General features: G+C 37.2%; 1 protein-coding gene across 1 annotated transcript in view; it reads right to left on the bottom strand.

Moving 5' to 3' along the window:
* LOC117331129 (contactin-like) overlaps nt 1–15,023 on the bottom strand; it is a 31,717-nt gene extending 16,694 nt beyond the window's left edge. Inside the window, exons 1-13 of the mRNA XM_033889724.1 lie at nt 14,975–15,023; nt 12,048–12,142; nt 11,767–11,852; nt 10,465–10,610; nt 9,701–9,828; nt 8,756–9,014; nt 8,352–8,453; nt 7,835–8,068; nt 6,753–6,858; nt 4,349–4,533; nt 3,613–3,879; nt 2,714–3,007; nt 26–189 (exon numbers count right to left, since the gene is read on the bottom strand). Of these exons, the coding sequence (XP_033745615.1) occupies nt 26–189; nt 2,714–3,007; nt 3,613–3,879; nt 4,349–4,533; nt 6,753–6,858; nt 7,835–8,068; nt 8,352–8,453; nt 8,756–9,014; nt 9,701–9,828; nt 10,465–10,610; nt 11,767–11,852; nt 12,048–12,142; nt 14,975–15,023 (2,115 nt within the window). The remainder of the gene's footprint in view (nt 1–25; nt 190–2,713; nt 3,008–3,612; nt 3,880–4,348; nt 4,534–6,752; nt 6,859–7,834; nt 8,069–8,351; nt 8,454–8,755; nt 9,015–9,700; nt 9,829–10,464; nt 10,611–11,766; nt 11,853–12,047; nt 12,143–14,974) is intronic.
* Between the last annotated feature and the right edge of the window lie 1,002 nt (nt 15,024–16,025).

Genomic DNA, 16,025 nt, shown 5'->3' with positions numbered 1-16,025 from the left:
GATCTGGAGATTACATGATTCTTACCAGCTGATAGGTGTTGTCACGTTGGATATCAATATCATGTCCGTTGAGTTGCCAGGTATAGATGAGGTCAAGGGTCGGGTCAAATGATGCCTGACAGGGTATAAATGCTGTGTTGTTGACGATCACCTCTCTATTTACTGGAGGTACACTAATGGATGTCCTGGCTGTCAACATAACATCATGGTATGTCTGTTAACAAGTATAGAGAGTAAAAGTTGCAAATGGAATTACTAGTGGTGCGCCGATCATCGATTATAATCGGTTGACGAATCGAATGCACCTTCGATTTCGACCATCGATTTCCGTTTTTCAAGAATCGATCATCGAATGCGCCCGAATCAAGGGAAGTCACTCTAATGTTATAACCTTAGAATAAAGATGGCGGACGGCTGCCTCGTCGTCGACGACTCCGTTGCAATTGCCACTACAACGGATACTGATACAGAGCTTATAGTTCGACCACCCGGGGTTGGAAAGGCAAAGTCAAAAGTATGGAATATATATGCATTCCGCAAAATAAAAAAAAGAATGGGGTCCTTCTAGAAAAAACCTTGACATGACGGTCGCTGTTTGCCGCCTTTGTAAGAAATGTTACAAAAATACAAGTTGCTACATTTCGGTATTTGATAGTATTAGATAGTGAAAGACTTATAAAATGACTCCATCTGTTTATTATTTTCGATAATAAGTAGCCCTGGAGGAATCATTTGGTTTCTTAATGATAAGTTTTAGCATATTTTATATATATTAGCTGAGTAATGAGGTATGTTTCTGCTAGGTATAAGGGAAACAGTCCAGCCACATTGCTCAATCCCTGCATACTTATATAATCTCGCAATAGGCAATACACAATCTTCATTCTACAAAGAAGCACATTTTTATTTATATTTTGTAATTGCATACTGTAATATTGATAGATAAATTTATGGTTTACCACAATATTTGAAATTAACATTTATTCACTGAACTGTTAAGTTATGTTTCCAATATTTTTGTTAAATCAAAGAAAGTGGATTTGTTAATTAGTTGTTACTTAATCTGTTGAATAAAACTTTGCTAGTTATAATATTTTTTCTCATAAATAGGTTTCTGAAACTTTCTTCGTCAGTTTTGGAAGTCCCAACTATTTGGCCATTGGTAGACAAATTAAAAGCGCTAATAATTGCATTTTCATGCATGATTAATAAAAAAAAACAAAAAAAAAACAACAACACTGGTAGTCTGGTACAATTACAATGTAAATATCCAATGCAAATAATGGCAATATCCATCAATGAATATTCAATGGGATATAAGCTCTATGGCATCGCATCATTGCTCTTTTGTAATTCTTGATTTTATATGTGTACCTGCTCATATTGTATTCTACTACTTTTGCATCTAGAATTCAACGAACAAAAGTTACAAAGACCATGTAGAAAATGAAAATGTCACTTTATTAACAAAAGTATATAATCATGGACAATTTCATGTTTTATAAACAAATCTGCGAAATCCAGATACTTTTACTGGACTTCATTCTTCTTGGATCATTAATATCTATTTTTTAAGTCATAGCTGTTGACCAAAAGTACAGTTGTAACTTTCTTAATCATTCAATCATACATTCATGTGCACCATCAACTAAGAAATAGGAATAATTACACTTACAAAAGATAATTATTGATACACATTACATAACAAAATGATGATTAATAACTGAAACAAAACACTTGTGATTTAACCGATTATTAATCGGTTGACTACATCGGTTGTCCTATCTGATGCGATCCGATAATCGAAACAGATTTTCAACCGATGTCCCATCACTAGGAATTACTAATATCAAAGAATCTTTACAGAATCCCCACAAACTACCCCTGTAGAGTCTCCACAATCTATCCCTGTATAGACAACACAAACTACCCTAGGCCTGTAGAGTTTCCACAAACTATCCATGTACAGCCACCACAAATCTCCTCTGCAGAGCCCAACAAGCTAAACCTGTCGAGTCTCCACAAACTTCCTCTGTAGAACCCAATAAACTACCCCTGTTGAGCCCCCACAAACTATCCCTGTACAACCACCTTGAACTTTCTCCGCAGAGCCCTACAAACTACCCCTGTAGAATCTCCAAAAACTTCCTCTTTAGAGCCAAACAAACTACCCCTGTAGAGCCCCCACAAATATTTCCTACAGAGCCCCCGCAAATATTTCCTACAGAGCCCCCGCAAATATTTCCTACAGAGCCCCCGCAAATATTTCCTACAGAGCCCCCGCAAATATTTCCTACAGAGCCCCTGCAAATATTTCCCAGAGAGCCCCTACAAATATTTCCTACAGAGCCCCTACAAATATTTCCTACAGAGCCCCTACAAATATTTCCCAGAGAGCCCCTACAAACATTTCCTACAGAGCCCCTACAAATACCCTTGTTACCAAAACCAAACCAAATCAATCAACAACAGTCAATGTACAGTTTTGACAAATCAGAAAACAGTCTATGACAGCTATATAAATCTTGTCCAATGGAAAATGTCACTTTTAGTGAATGTCACTGTTATTTTTGATCAATCAAAAAAACTCTATTTCGATTACCTGGTAACTGATCCTAATGAAAAGGAATGGAACACACCTTTAATTCAGAACCAAACAAGTTTTTAGTAATCATTCAGACAGACAAATGTGTCTGAAACCTTGTATACATACTAAGTATTTCTAGGTAGGCGGTACTCATGGCAGAACCTAATGCATTCTCCACCTTACAAGTGTACACTCCTTCATCTGTATCAACCAGTTGGGTGAGATACAAATTCCCGTTGGCCAGCATGCGAATCCTCGAGGTTGTATCTCCTTCAGATAGACTCATTTCATTGCCCCGATATAACCACACAAATTTCGGGTAGGGTGCTGCTTCTGGTTTACAGGGAATTGTCACATTTCCAGACTTGGATGCCATCATCGTGGAGGGAAGGGGCGACTTGTTGAAGGTTGGAGGGAACTCTACAAAGTTACAGAGAAGTATTACACATCATTTAGGTGTTAATGACTTTCAGACATTTTATGTCACATCACGTGTAAGAGTCATCACGAGCTATTTTGATTCAAAGGGCCACATTTTCTGTCAAATAAGAAAATAACACACTTCAATTTTAACACTGATCTGTTAAATGTTATTACAAAGCCAGAATTCAGCACACATAATCTGAAGGCATGACCCCAAATAAACCAAAATAAATCATCTTGGGGGGGGGGGGGGGGGGGGGGGGGGGGCATAGTGGAGAGGAAATAAGTTGACCCTTAACCCTTAATCTAATCCAACGCCGTTTAACTGCAGACAAATAAGCTGGGCAAATGGACAAATAAAATGTGTAATTGTTAATGGATAGTTGTTTCAGTAGATTTCTGAGAGTATTACTTTGAACTCCTCACAAGGATATGCCTACTGGTACTAGATCATATGCTTTGACACTTCAGATTAGTAATTTGGCTTCTAAAAGTGCTAAATGTCCAGGGTCAACTGAAACTCCTTTGAACATGAAAGGTGTATGATATTGCAGGTTTTTTGTGTAATCCTTAAACTGACATGATGTTGACTCTAAACTTACCAAGGACCCGAAGTTGTGCAGAGCTCATGGTGGTACCGTGGATGTTGTTAGCCCCACACTGATACATGCCACTGTGCTTCTTTTCCAGAGTTGGTATAACTAGGGTGTTGCGAATGACGATGAAATCAGAAGTGTTAAGAAGAGGCTGACCATTCTTGTACCATGTGTAAACAGCTGGAGGACTTGACCGAGTCTCACAGCGCCATGTCAGCTGTTTACCAATATCCACATGCTGACTTTTTAGAGGGAGAGTAAAGAACGGTTTAGCTACAAAAGAAAATGTGAATTTCGTTACCAACAAGATACCATATAAATTGGTGAACTGGTTTTCACTGAAATATTCATTTTATATTAAACAAGTCATAACTCCTAAATAAATATTCAAAAACCAAATGCACATAATTTGTCAGAGAGATGTGTTATTGACACTGAGCACAATTCTTCACATTAAGACAATAAAAGATCGAAATCCTTACTGAATGATCACTCCCAGCGACTAAGATATGCATACAAAAGCTGTTATAACATTACATAACATTAATTTAACAGAAAATAAAGGGACAGCATCTGTGAACATTTTACTGAACAGCAGAGAGTTGATCCCCAGGTATATGCTTAATGATGGAAAAATATGGTATGTGAATAATCTGATTGTGTGATATGAATCGGTGAGAATCAATGATGACCCATTCATTACATGACTCCCATGAAGCCTTGTCTGGTTATTGTTATTTACCTTCTATAGAGAGTGTAAACGTCCTTGTGCCGAATGTGTCCGTTTTCCTGCTCCTTACAGTACAACTGTAGGTTCCAGAGTCTGTCAGTCTGGAGTCAGCGATGGTGAGGACACGATTACTGTCCGATAGAGAAAAGCGGTCATCTTGTCTTCCAGGTGTAGTCCAGGTGTACTCAAGGGTCCCACTAAAACAGACAAGAGGCCCAATGGCTTCACCTTAATCTTAAACATATAACTATCTTCTATGTACCTATTCATTGTGCAGCGAGTGTCTATCCTGCTACTTATAACATACTTATGAGCCATAGACAAACCACTCCAGAGCGAGTGTCTGTCCTGTTATCTTTACCTGGTATATCACGTATTTATCAGCCGTACACGAAACACTCCAGAGAGTGTGTCTGTCTGTCCTGTTTACCTGGTATATAATGTACTTACGAGCCGTACACGAAACAATCCAGAGAGAGTGTCTGTCCTGTTTACCTGGTATATAATGTACTTACGAGCCGTATGCGAAACACTCCAGAGAGAGTGTCTGTTCTGTTTACCTGGTATATAATGTACTTACGAGCCGTACGCGAAACACTCTAGAGAGAGTGTCTGTCCTGTTTACCTGGTATATAATGTACTTACGAGCCGTACGCGAAACAATCCAGAGAGAGTGTCTGTCCTGTTTACCTGGTATATAATGTACTTACGAGCCGTACGCGAAACACTCCAGAGAGTGTGTCTGTCCTGTTAACCTGGTATATATTGTACTTAGGAGCCGTACGCGAAACACTCCAGAGAGAGTGTCTGTCCTGTTTACCTGGTATATAATGTACTTACGAGCCGTACGCGAAACACTCCAGAGAGAGTGTCTGTCCTGTTTACCTGGTATATAATGTACTTACGAGCCGTACGCGAAACACTCCAGAGAGAGTGTCTGTCTGTTATCTTTACCTGGTATATAATGTACTTACGAGCCGTACGCGAAACACTCCAGAGAGAGTGTCTGTCCTGTTTACCTGGTATATAATGTACTTACGAGCCGTACGCGAAACACTCCAGAGAGAGTGTCTGTCCTGTTTACCTGGTATATAATGTACTTACGAGCCGTACGCGAAACACTCCAGAGAGAGTGTCTGTCTGTTATCTTTACCTGGTCTATAATGTACTTACGAGCCGTACGCGAAACACTCCAGAGAGAGTGTCTGTCCTGTTTACTTGGTATATCATGTACTTAGGAGCCGTATGCGAAACACTCCAGAGAGAGTGTCTGTTCTGTTTACCTGGTATATAATGTACTTACGAGCCGTACGCGAAACAATCCAGAGAGAGTGTCTGTCCTGTTTACCTGGTATATAATGTACTTACGAGCCGTACGAGAAACACTCCAGAGAGAGTGTCTGTCCTGTTTACCTGGTATATAATGTACTTACGAGCCGTACACGAAACACTCCAGAGAGAGTGTCTGTCTGTTATCTTTACCTGGTCTATAATGTACTTACGAGCCGTACACGAAACACTCTAGAGAAAGTGTCTGTCGGTTATCTTTACCTGGTCTATAATGTACTTACGAGCCGTACGCGAAACACTCCAGAGAGAGTGTCTGTCCTGTTTACTTGGTATATCATGTACTTAGGAGCCGTATGCGAAACACTCCAGAGAGAGTGTCTGTTCTGTTTACCTGGTATATAATGTACTTACGAGCCGTACGCGAAACAATCCAGAGAGAGTGTCTGTCCTGTTTACCTGGTATATAATGTACTTACGAGCCGTACGCGAAACAATCCAGAGAGAGTGTCTGTCCTGTTTACCTGTTATATAATGTACTTACGAGCCGTACGGGAAACACTCCAGAGAGATTGTCTGTCCTGTTTACCTGGTATATATTGTACTTACGAGCCGTACGCGAAACACTCCAGAGAGAGTGTCTGTCCTGTTTACCTGGTATATAATGTACTTACGAGCCGTACGCGAAACACTCCAGAGAGAGTGTCTGTCCTGTTTACCTGGTATATAATGTACTTACGAGCCGTACGCGAAACAATCCAGAGAGAGTGTCTGTCCTGTTTACCTGGTATATAATGTACTTACGAGCCGTACGCGAAACACTCCAGAGAGAGTGTCTGTCCTGTTTACCTGGTATATAATGTACTTACGAGCCGTACGCGAAACACTCCAGAGAGTGTGTCTGTCCTGTTAACCTGGTATATATTGTACTTAGGAGCCGTACGCGAAACACTCCAGAGAGAGTGTCTGTCCTGTTTACCTGGTATATAATGTACTTACGAGCCGTACGAGAAACACTCCAGAGAGAGTGTCTGTCCTGTTTACCTGGTATATAATGTACTTACGAGCCGTACGCGAAACACTCCAGAGAGAGTGTCTGTCCTGTTTACCTGGTATATAATGTACTTACGAGCCGTACGCGAAACACTCCAGAGAGAGTGTCTGTCCTGCTCTTGGTATCCTTGGGAACACCTGAATAAAACTGTCCTGTAGCTGTACTGCTGACTCACTGCTAGCTGTGGTGTAGGGAATGAATTAAATAACGATTGGTTGTTTAATTTCACATTCAAATTCACGTCCCAGTTGGAACTAGAAATATAAGCCATTGCTAACAAATACCCCACCTCCTCAACACTTATTTGTAACCATGGCAACCAAATGTCATCTACTGTTTTGGAAAATAGCATCATTGTATTTGCTATCTTTCAAAACACTTCTTATACTAATTTTCATCTTAATGAGACATTATCTCAACTCTGACTAAGTAGAAGCCTGAGATCTGATACATTAACATAGTAAGGGTTTTCAACACATATGATGTCTTTAAATAAATAATAGGAATCAATAAATTACACCATTTGACCAAGTTTAAACATGAGCAGCTGCCGAGATCAGGGTATGACAATTTTTTCAAAATTTCCTTTTATGCCTGAAAACTGAAAAATTCCAGAATTTTATGAACTGATCAAAGTCATACACAGTGTAACACCATGGTTGAGCTATATACTTTCTGAAAGTCTGATAACTTTTAAGGTGGTTACAGGAAGTGTTCTGATGGTGACACCAATATAACATCTTATAGTCTTTCTTTAATGCTTTAATGATATTGGATACCAAGCCCTGTCTTCACTAAAGGTGGTATTAATTCCTCATTTACGACAGGATATACATTTGGCAACAAGAGAATCCAGCAGAGATCACCATGGCAACAACATCACTTTTATTGATAATGTGAATTTATAGAAATATTCATCTGTTGTAGATATATACAGTATACACTTAGCTTACAGAGATTTAATTATCTAATTGCTTCATAAAACAATGAACTCTGAACAGTAACATTTAAAATGCTCATCAAAAGACGATTAATTTACAAATTTAAATTAAACAGAAAAATATTTTGCGATGAATACTTGAAGAAGATTAATATGTATAGACACCCAAAGGTCATATGTACTACACTTATATATGCTATTTCATCACCAGACTCACGTTGAGGTATGACATCGAGACTGATCTCCCTGCTGATGCGACTAGGAACCTGTGCCGAACCTACGTAGTTTCGTGAGCCACTGGGACTACTGAGGGTAGCGATACAATAACAGTCACCATTATCACTGCGAGTAACCTCAGAGAAATACAATTTCCCATCCTGGGATATGAATATGTACGGGTTCAGGTCTGTGATAATGAATTCAAAACCTCTCTTCCACTGATACGTAATACCTGATAGAACAAAAATATCAGTTTTATTTTAAAATTTCAACAAAGGAATAATTTCATTACTTTGTCAAATATATTTACTATGAATATGCTGTAAGCTTCTTTATATTAGCTGTAATCTTATTTTAGTACTCTTTTTTTTTTGCTGTGAATTTTGAGCTAAATTATTATTCTGCGAATTATGATGAAATCATTATAAGTAAACACATACTTGACTACTGCATGATGTTTGTAATCTTTTCCCTACATAGAGAAGCAATAATAACGAGAAAATGTTGACACTTACCCACTTTAGAGCGACTCTGTATTGTTGGACATTCCAATATGGCACCACTAAACTCATCAGGGCGAGTCGGGGCTCTGTCGACATTGGTGAAGCTTCCTAAGACTGTAATCAAAATACAATGAGATTGACCTTTCATTTTTTATCGAAAGAGGAGTTAAAATATGCTTATTAAAATATAAAAAATATGATTTCAATGTTTCAAATAGGAAAGTGACTTTATACATGAACACAGTAGAAATGTAGAAGTAACCTAACATAGGTTTTAAATTTACATATTGAAGTTAAAAAGATGCATGATAAAGTACATTATTATGAAATTTGGAGTGATTATGTTAGGTGAACACAAAATCAGTTCATTGAATCAGATACACATGTACACCTATCATCATACAAACAATACATACATGCCCATGACAGGAAGACCGGAGCAGAGATTATTTTTCCAAATCTATTTTCAGCTTCACATTGATATCGTCCAGCATCTTTTCCCTCTGTGGGGTCCTGGATTGACAGACGGCCATTGGTCAGTGTGTACCGGGTGTCAGTGTTGGCAGTAATTATGTCTTGTGAGGAATTCCTGGTCCATACATAGGTTGGCTGGGGAAGCCCCTTGGCTCCCACACTCCAGGAACACAAGTCTAGTCTTCCCAAGTATCTCTGTGTCTATGGGGTCGATGTACATCTTTGGACCCCTTGGTACCAGGCTTGGGTTCACATAAGATGTTCCATAGGCTACAAACAGTATCTATTTAGCATATATCTAATCATTCAATATCTGTGAACATCATATTGAGTGAAATCTGTATATTACCACCTGTATATTACCACCTAAGACTAACTATACCTGTATGAAAATTGATTAATAAGAATTTCTAAGACATGGTTTCATAAAATTACATACATGCAATGAAACTTCACTTATAAGATTCTTTATATGCTGCAATATCCCCATGTACCTGTTAATGGTCTATAATGCTCTAAGTATGTTTTTCAATCCAAATGAAAATTATGATGTTTTAAATATGGTTAGAAATACTGTTTAAAACTAGGATCTAAACTAAGACGGGATCAAAACTGAAGCAACTGGACATTTAATTGTAAAAATAGAATTTCTCAATGTAAGATGAATGGTTATGAAAAAATGGCAATAGAATGGAATAATATACCTCATAAAAAGCATAAACATTTCAGATTTTGGTGTGCATGTACATAATAATTTTCATTCTAAAGCTTGATTGGGTGTTCTATAAGATTTATATAATTGGTCTAATATGTAGTGTTTTAAAAGGCTTTCCATTTAATATTGTCAAGATTTAAACATAAATTCAATCTATAAATAGTAACATGACATTGATATACGTACAGAAGTCTCTGTCCTCCTGTATGATATGGTACACTTCTTTGCTTGAAATCTCACAAATATAGCTCAGGTAATTGCTGCCATCTGTTCTCATCCACCCATAGCTTTGTCTGCTTCCTGAAATGACAAGTTATAATACAGCTTATATAGACTGCATACAATGTCATTTTCATATTCATGAAAACAAATTGTGTATTATTGAATACGTTTTCTCTTTTCATTCATATTGAAAATTACATTGATCATATTCAAAATATACAACATGATCATGAAAGAAAAACAATAAAAGTTGTCAAAAGACAACATAACTCACTGAGTGGGTTGAAATTGGAATTAGCTTTTTTTAAACTAGGTCAAAGGTCAGTCAAGGTCAGCAGGTCTGCAAATCATTAATCTAGTACCAATGGAAAGGTCTTTCACAAGGAACAAACTTGTCATATATGAAAGCCCTGTCTCCTACAGTAAACATACTGTGGCTAAGGCTAAAGATTTTTAAAAAAAAAGGTCCTTTAAAGATTTTAAGACATTTGAGCCCTAGGTGACCTTAGAAGTGGGTAAATATCATTCATTTGAATGACTTTGATAGCCATTCATCCCAGTATGCTACTGGCCGAATAGCATGACCCTGATCCCCTTGATTATTGAGTTTACAGATACATAACACGATGTAGAAGGGACCCTTACAGACATTATTCATGACAGCATCTGTAATATGTATGAGAGTTAAGTATACAGACACATACATATACTTACCTGAGAATCCGTAGACAATGTTGGAGCCTGTTTTCAGCATGTCATTCAGACTACTCCAGAAGTTCAGATGATCAATCAGGGCTCCAGTACTCTGCCAGACAAACACCCCATCTCCTACATATACACCACTTGTAAACCACAGATTCCTAGGGGATGTAAGGTCATAGGTACATCTCATTAATTTGTAAACCACAGGTTCCATGGAGACAAACCCACGGTTAGGTCATAGTTACATCTCATTAATTTGTAAACCACAAATTTGTAAACCACAGGTTCCATGGAGACAAACCCACGGTTAGGTCATAGCTACATCACATTTAATTTGTAAACCACAGGTTCCATGGAGACAAACCCACGGTTAGGTCATAGCTACATCACATTAATTTGTAAATCACAGGTTCCAATAGAAGATGTTAAGATCACAGCAACATTACATTAATTTATAAATCACAAGTCTCCAGGAGATGTAATATCATAGTTGCATTACATTAATCTATAAAATCAGTCTCCAGGAGATGTAAAAATGTCATAGTTGCATTACATTAATTTGTAAACCACAGCTCTACTGGAGATGTACCATAGCTGCATTACATTAATCTGTAAACCACAGGTTCCTTGGAGATGTAAGGTATACAGCTTGTTATCAAATTTTCTGTTAATTACCAATCAGGTAATCACGAGAGGTAGGTAGAGCTTGTAATGAACACACCTCCCATGTCAGACAACACTTTCATTCCATTGGTAAAACATTGCCACAGCCAGGGTTGGTATGATACAAGAGGCCCATGGGCCTTAACCGTCATCAGAATAAAGATCCTTGTATTATTCTAAAATACACAATCAGTAGCAAGTTTAGTGGTACTGTTGGCATGTTGGCCATCTTTGATTTCCAACCAACCCGAAAAATAACAACACTTCATCAGGACCATATAATGATCATTTCAGGCAAGTTTGAGCTGAATCCCACTGGTGAAACTTAAAAAGAAGTTTAAAATGTGAAAACTTTACGGATGAAGTTTGACGCACAGCAGACAGCACATGTTGACAGACGAAACACAATGGCTATAGCTAGGTTATCCTGACCCTTTGGGTCAGATACCCCAAGACCCAAGAATGGTTAAGGCCTGTGGTAGGGACATAGCAAGTTTCTTGTTTTCCTTGACCATGCATGCCTTTTAGATCTAGTCTCTGGAAATTTAAACCGGAAACTTGCTGTATATTACTCAACCTCATATTCTATACATATATTACCAAACCTGCATGGTCTGATTACACTTGCCTGCATGGTGCGACAATACTTACCTAGCCTGATCTCTCTGACTAAGCCAGTTCTTGATGAAGACATCCTCAGCCACGGTCTCCACACTCAGCAATGCAGCCCCATATTCCTGAATTGTGACAAAATACATGTACATTTGTATACACAACAATTTTAAGTTAATAAGGGTAAGCTATACAAAGTGCAAGTTTTCTTTAAACATTACCTCACACAGTACCCTTAGCCTTGATGCAAGTTTTGTCTTAATAAGTATTCACCTTACACAATCCTGTAGTCTTGATATTACATTTCATATAAACATTACCTCACATAGTTCTTTTGCCTCAACATATGTTTTGCGAGGATTGAAGGCGAAATGATAACAGCGGTCATTGTGGTCAAACCAGTCTTGTGGGCAATCTGAAAATGCATTAGCAAGAGCCTAGTAAAAGTAGTTGTTTTCATCTCAAGTCTTTCCAGTACAAAACAGATCACGAAAATCACTAGTAATGGACCTAATATATATAGGACTTCTAAGGCAATTATAGCAAGAACGAGTACTACGTATACAGAATCATTAAATATAATTTCTTCCTTTTTTTTACCCACATGTCCAAACAATAAAGTCTTAGGGTCATATAAAGTACAAGTTCTGTACAGGAAGGCACAAGACCCTTTTCCATTCTGACAGTCTATAATATGTTAGAATTTCACAAAATGCTGAATACCATCCAGAAAATGCTCGTTTAATTAGAATTGTCCGCAATTCACAAATTTCTATTTATATATGATCCTTATATAGTAATCATCATCTCACCATATGTTTGTCCCGAAACAGGAACAACAATCAGAAGGACAGCTATCCAAAACATTGCTGCATCGTGTAAATCACTGTCAATATAGAAATGGTCGACTCATTTTGGTGTGAAACATCGAAAGTCACATGATTAAACAATGGTCTTCCTCAGACTTTTGTTTTTGATTTAAATTTTGTTTTTATTAAATTTTTTGATAAAACATAAATCCAAAACATTGACATTTAATATGCATCATAACCTTTTGTTAGAATAAAGGATGAACATTTTATATTTAAAAATTATTAAATGCTTAACATTTTTCATGAGTACTATTGCTGATTGGCTGGTTTACTCCTGACCAGTTTGAGACGTAAAATATGATTGGTTATTGAAGTTTCTGAACTGTCACTTTTAATTTGAATTAAAACAAAGAATCAATCTTCCAGTTTCAATTGGAAGGGCGTTACCCATATTCATGTCTGCATGCATGTAATTACACATATACAAATGAGACACTGAAAAGCATATTCAAGGACTTTTCTTCAGGGCAACATTGTGAAATTCAAGGACCTTTCCAGATTGTAAGCATCCTGCACTAGAGTGCTGACAAGGACTTTTTTATTAAATAGTTATGGTGACCTTGACTTAATGAACTGAAGTGCACTCTTCCCAGATAATAAAGGTCCTTTTTATAAGTGTGAGAAGTTTGATCAAGATCCCTGAAGGAATGAAGTCGCTGCTTTAGTGCTGATAAGGTTTAAGGATTATCTATGTGTCGCCTGCGCAGCAAGCTAGGAGATGAATTTAAAAAAAACAGCTTCAATATTCATTGAATCTATTCCAAGTGTAATTTGTATGATTTCCAGATCGATTCCCATGCAATGAATGAACTCGCAAATGATACAATGCATTCCTCTTTATATCATGTTGCATTTGTCAGACAGAAATAATAATAACTTGAACAATGAACCTGAAAGCAATCCCAAGCAAGCACATCCAGTAAGACAGCAATGCATCAAGTTTGCGTTTGATTGGCCCAAGGGATCTCAAGTTATTGGAAGCAAATTTAACCTATTTTCTATTTATAGTAACAATGACCTTTGACCTTTGAACCTAAAAAGCAATCTGAGCAAGCACTTTTGGTAAGGAAGCACTGTATGAAGTTTGAGCCTGATTGGCTTAAAAAACTCAAGTTATCACATGGAAACAAATTTTCTATTTATAGCAACAGTGACCGTGACCTTTGACCTTCAAACCTGAAAAACAATCCCAAGCAAGCACTTTTGGTAAGGAAGCACTGCATGAAGTTTGAGTTTGATTGACTCAAGGGAACTAATTTATCTCACATGGAATGATTCTGCTAACTATAGGGCACCGACAAATTTATCCCACATGGAATGATTCTGCTAGCTATAGGGCACCGACAAATTTATCTAGGTATTTATGAGAACATCTCTATATGTATTTACTTCCTGACTTTGAGTTGGATGGAGATAAGTCAATTCAAACTACACACTTGTCACAATTATTGAATATCAAATTCATGACCTTGACCTACATTGTATGTTTGACCAATTATTATATGAACAGGGTTGTTGAGTTGTACCTAATATATCAATATGATATTGTAGTACTTAAATCTAGTGTTTTCCATTGCCCCTTGACCTTAACTTATATGTACACTATGTTTTATGTATGCAATGTCTATCAATGATCCCTGCAACCTTTCACTCTGTGACCTTCACCATACACCATGAATCAATTAATTGCTATCAATTAATGGCTTTATAATAATATGCAAATTATAATTATTACCACTGAGATGACACAAAAGTTAACAATAAATCATATCCTTTACCAAGTGAAAATCTGTAGGATCTAGGAGAGATCTAAATAACTATGTAATTTTTTTTGTTTTTTTGGGGTTTTTTTTTCGTTATCAATATTCAACATATGAGTAGGAAGAGAACAAATCGTTGTTTAACAATCAGACGCTTAATTCAAAAGTTTACAAAAATATGAATCCCATGGTACGTAGCGGCTTTAATTAATCACAAAGATATTGTCACCGCTTATATCCCCACAACGGAAATCGGAAATCCCCATTCTTTTTTTTTTTTAATTTAATCAGGTCGTCCAAGATGACCATACTTTCGACATCTCTATATTTTCCCAGATAAAGATCGATAATGCCTGCGATTTAACAGATCGATATCTATAAATTTCTAAACAACAGGCCAACGAAAGACTTTACTGGTATTGGCGCAATACTGAGCTTGAATGTTACTCGCCTCACGATCAGTATAAACACATATAGGACATGCGCTCAGTGATAAGTTATAAACCATTAGACCGTGCGATAAGTTATGACGGGCTCGGTATCTGGGTTAGGGTGTTTACCTGTAAACGTTTAAATCCCAGACAATGGCGGTAGTGTGTTTATGAAATTACTCACCTATAAAATCAGCGACATCTGTTGTGCAGGTACATGGACTAGGGGGCATAACTCTTATCTAATTGATGCTGAGTATAGACTGTATATGAACAGAAACATGAATTAAATTAACGCTGAAGAGCCATACACAAGAAAATGATATCACAGTTAGCTGATACGATATATAAAACTATAGATTTATAAGAGACAAGCACATGTCTCGTGTAGAACTGTTGAATGACTCCGAGCACCTGGCAATATATATAGAAAAAGTGTCAAATTGACAGAACTTCCAGCGCTATATAGTACGATCTCAAATACATACTTATAGTGTATGGAGCATGATAAAAGAAAGTAAATAAAAGCTTAAGAGGAAAAAAATAAACATAAGGTGAAATAAGCACGTATATACACGTGTACAGGTTACATAACTACTATACACACCAAGCAAACGCTTATTAAAACTGGACCCAATTGAAACAGCAAACATTTGCTCTGTAGGGATATTTTAACGACAGACGTGTAAATTAAGATACTAGCACAGCTAGCATATAGAACTTTCTGATGAAATCATTTTGTATTTCTTTCCCTAGCTCTTTCCTTTAGCTTGCTTTGTTGTCCATGTGGGCCGAAATTCGTAAATAAAGAAATTATATTATATTGCAATTGTATTTTATATTTCATATATTGTATTGGCCCATAAAGCAACGTTTTGCTGGCTCGTCTATAGTTACTGAAACACACCACTCTAACTGTATCGAAACTGTCCTAGGACGACTCCAAAAAGTATCCAACATTATAAAAAGATAATTAAATTTGTCCAGTAATGCGCGTGTAAAATATGTCATTTGACCCCTTTTATATCGGTTACGAAAATCAACATCTTTATAACCGAGTAGTACAGGTGATATCGGGAGGGACGGCAAAAGTGACACGCGCAATTGGGTCTGATTTCAAAAAAAAAGTTAATATGCGAAGAAGGCTAAAATACATTGTACATGATAAACAAAGATGAGCAGTAAGATTTATAAGCGTAGATCTAGCTCATAACCCAGCTAGGTCTTGACTCAAA

Source organism: Pecten maximus, chromosome 7 (assembly GCF_902652985.1).
Source record: "Pecten maximus chromosome 7, xPecMax1.1, whole genome shotgun sequence".
Lineage (NCBI taxonomy): Eukaryota > Metazoa > Mollusca > Bivalvia > Pectinida > Pectinidae > Pecten > Pecten maximus.
Note: the sequence above shows the minus strand (reverse complement) of the source record. Positions and strands in the feature narration are given on the sequence as shown.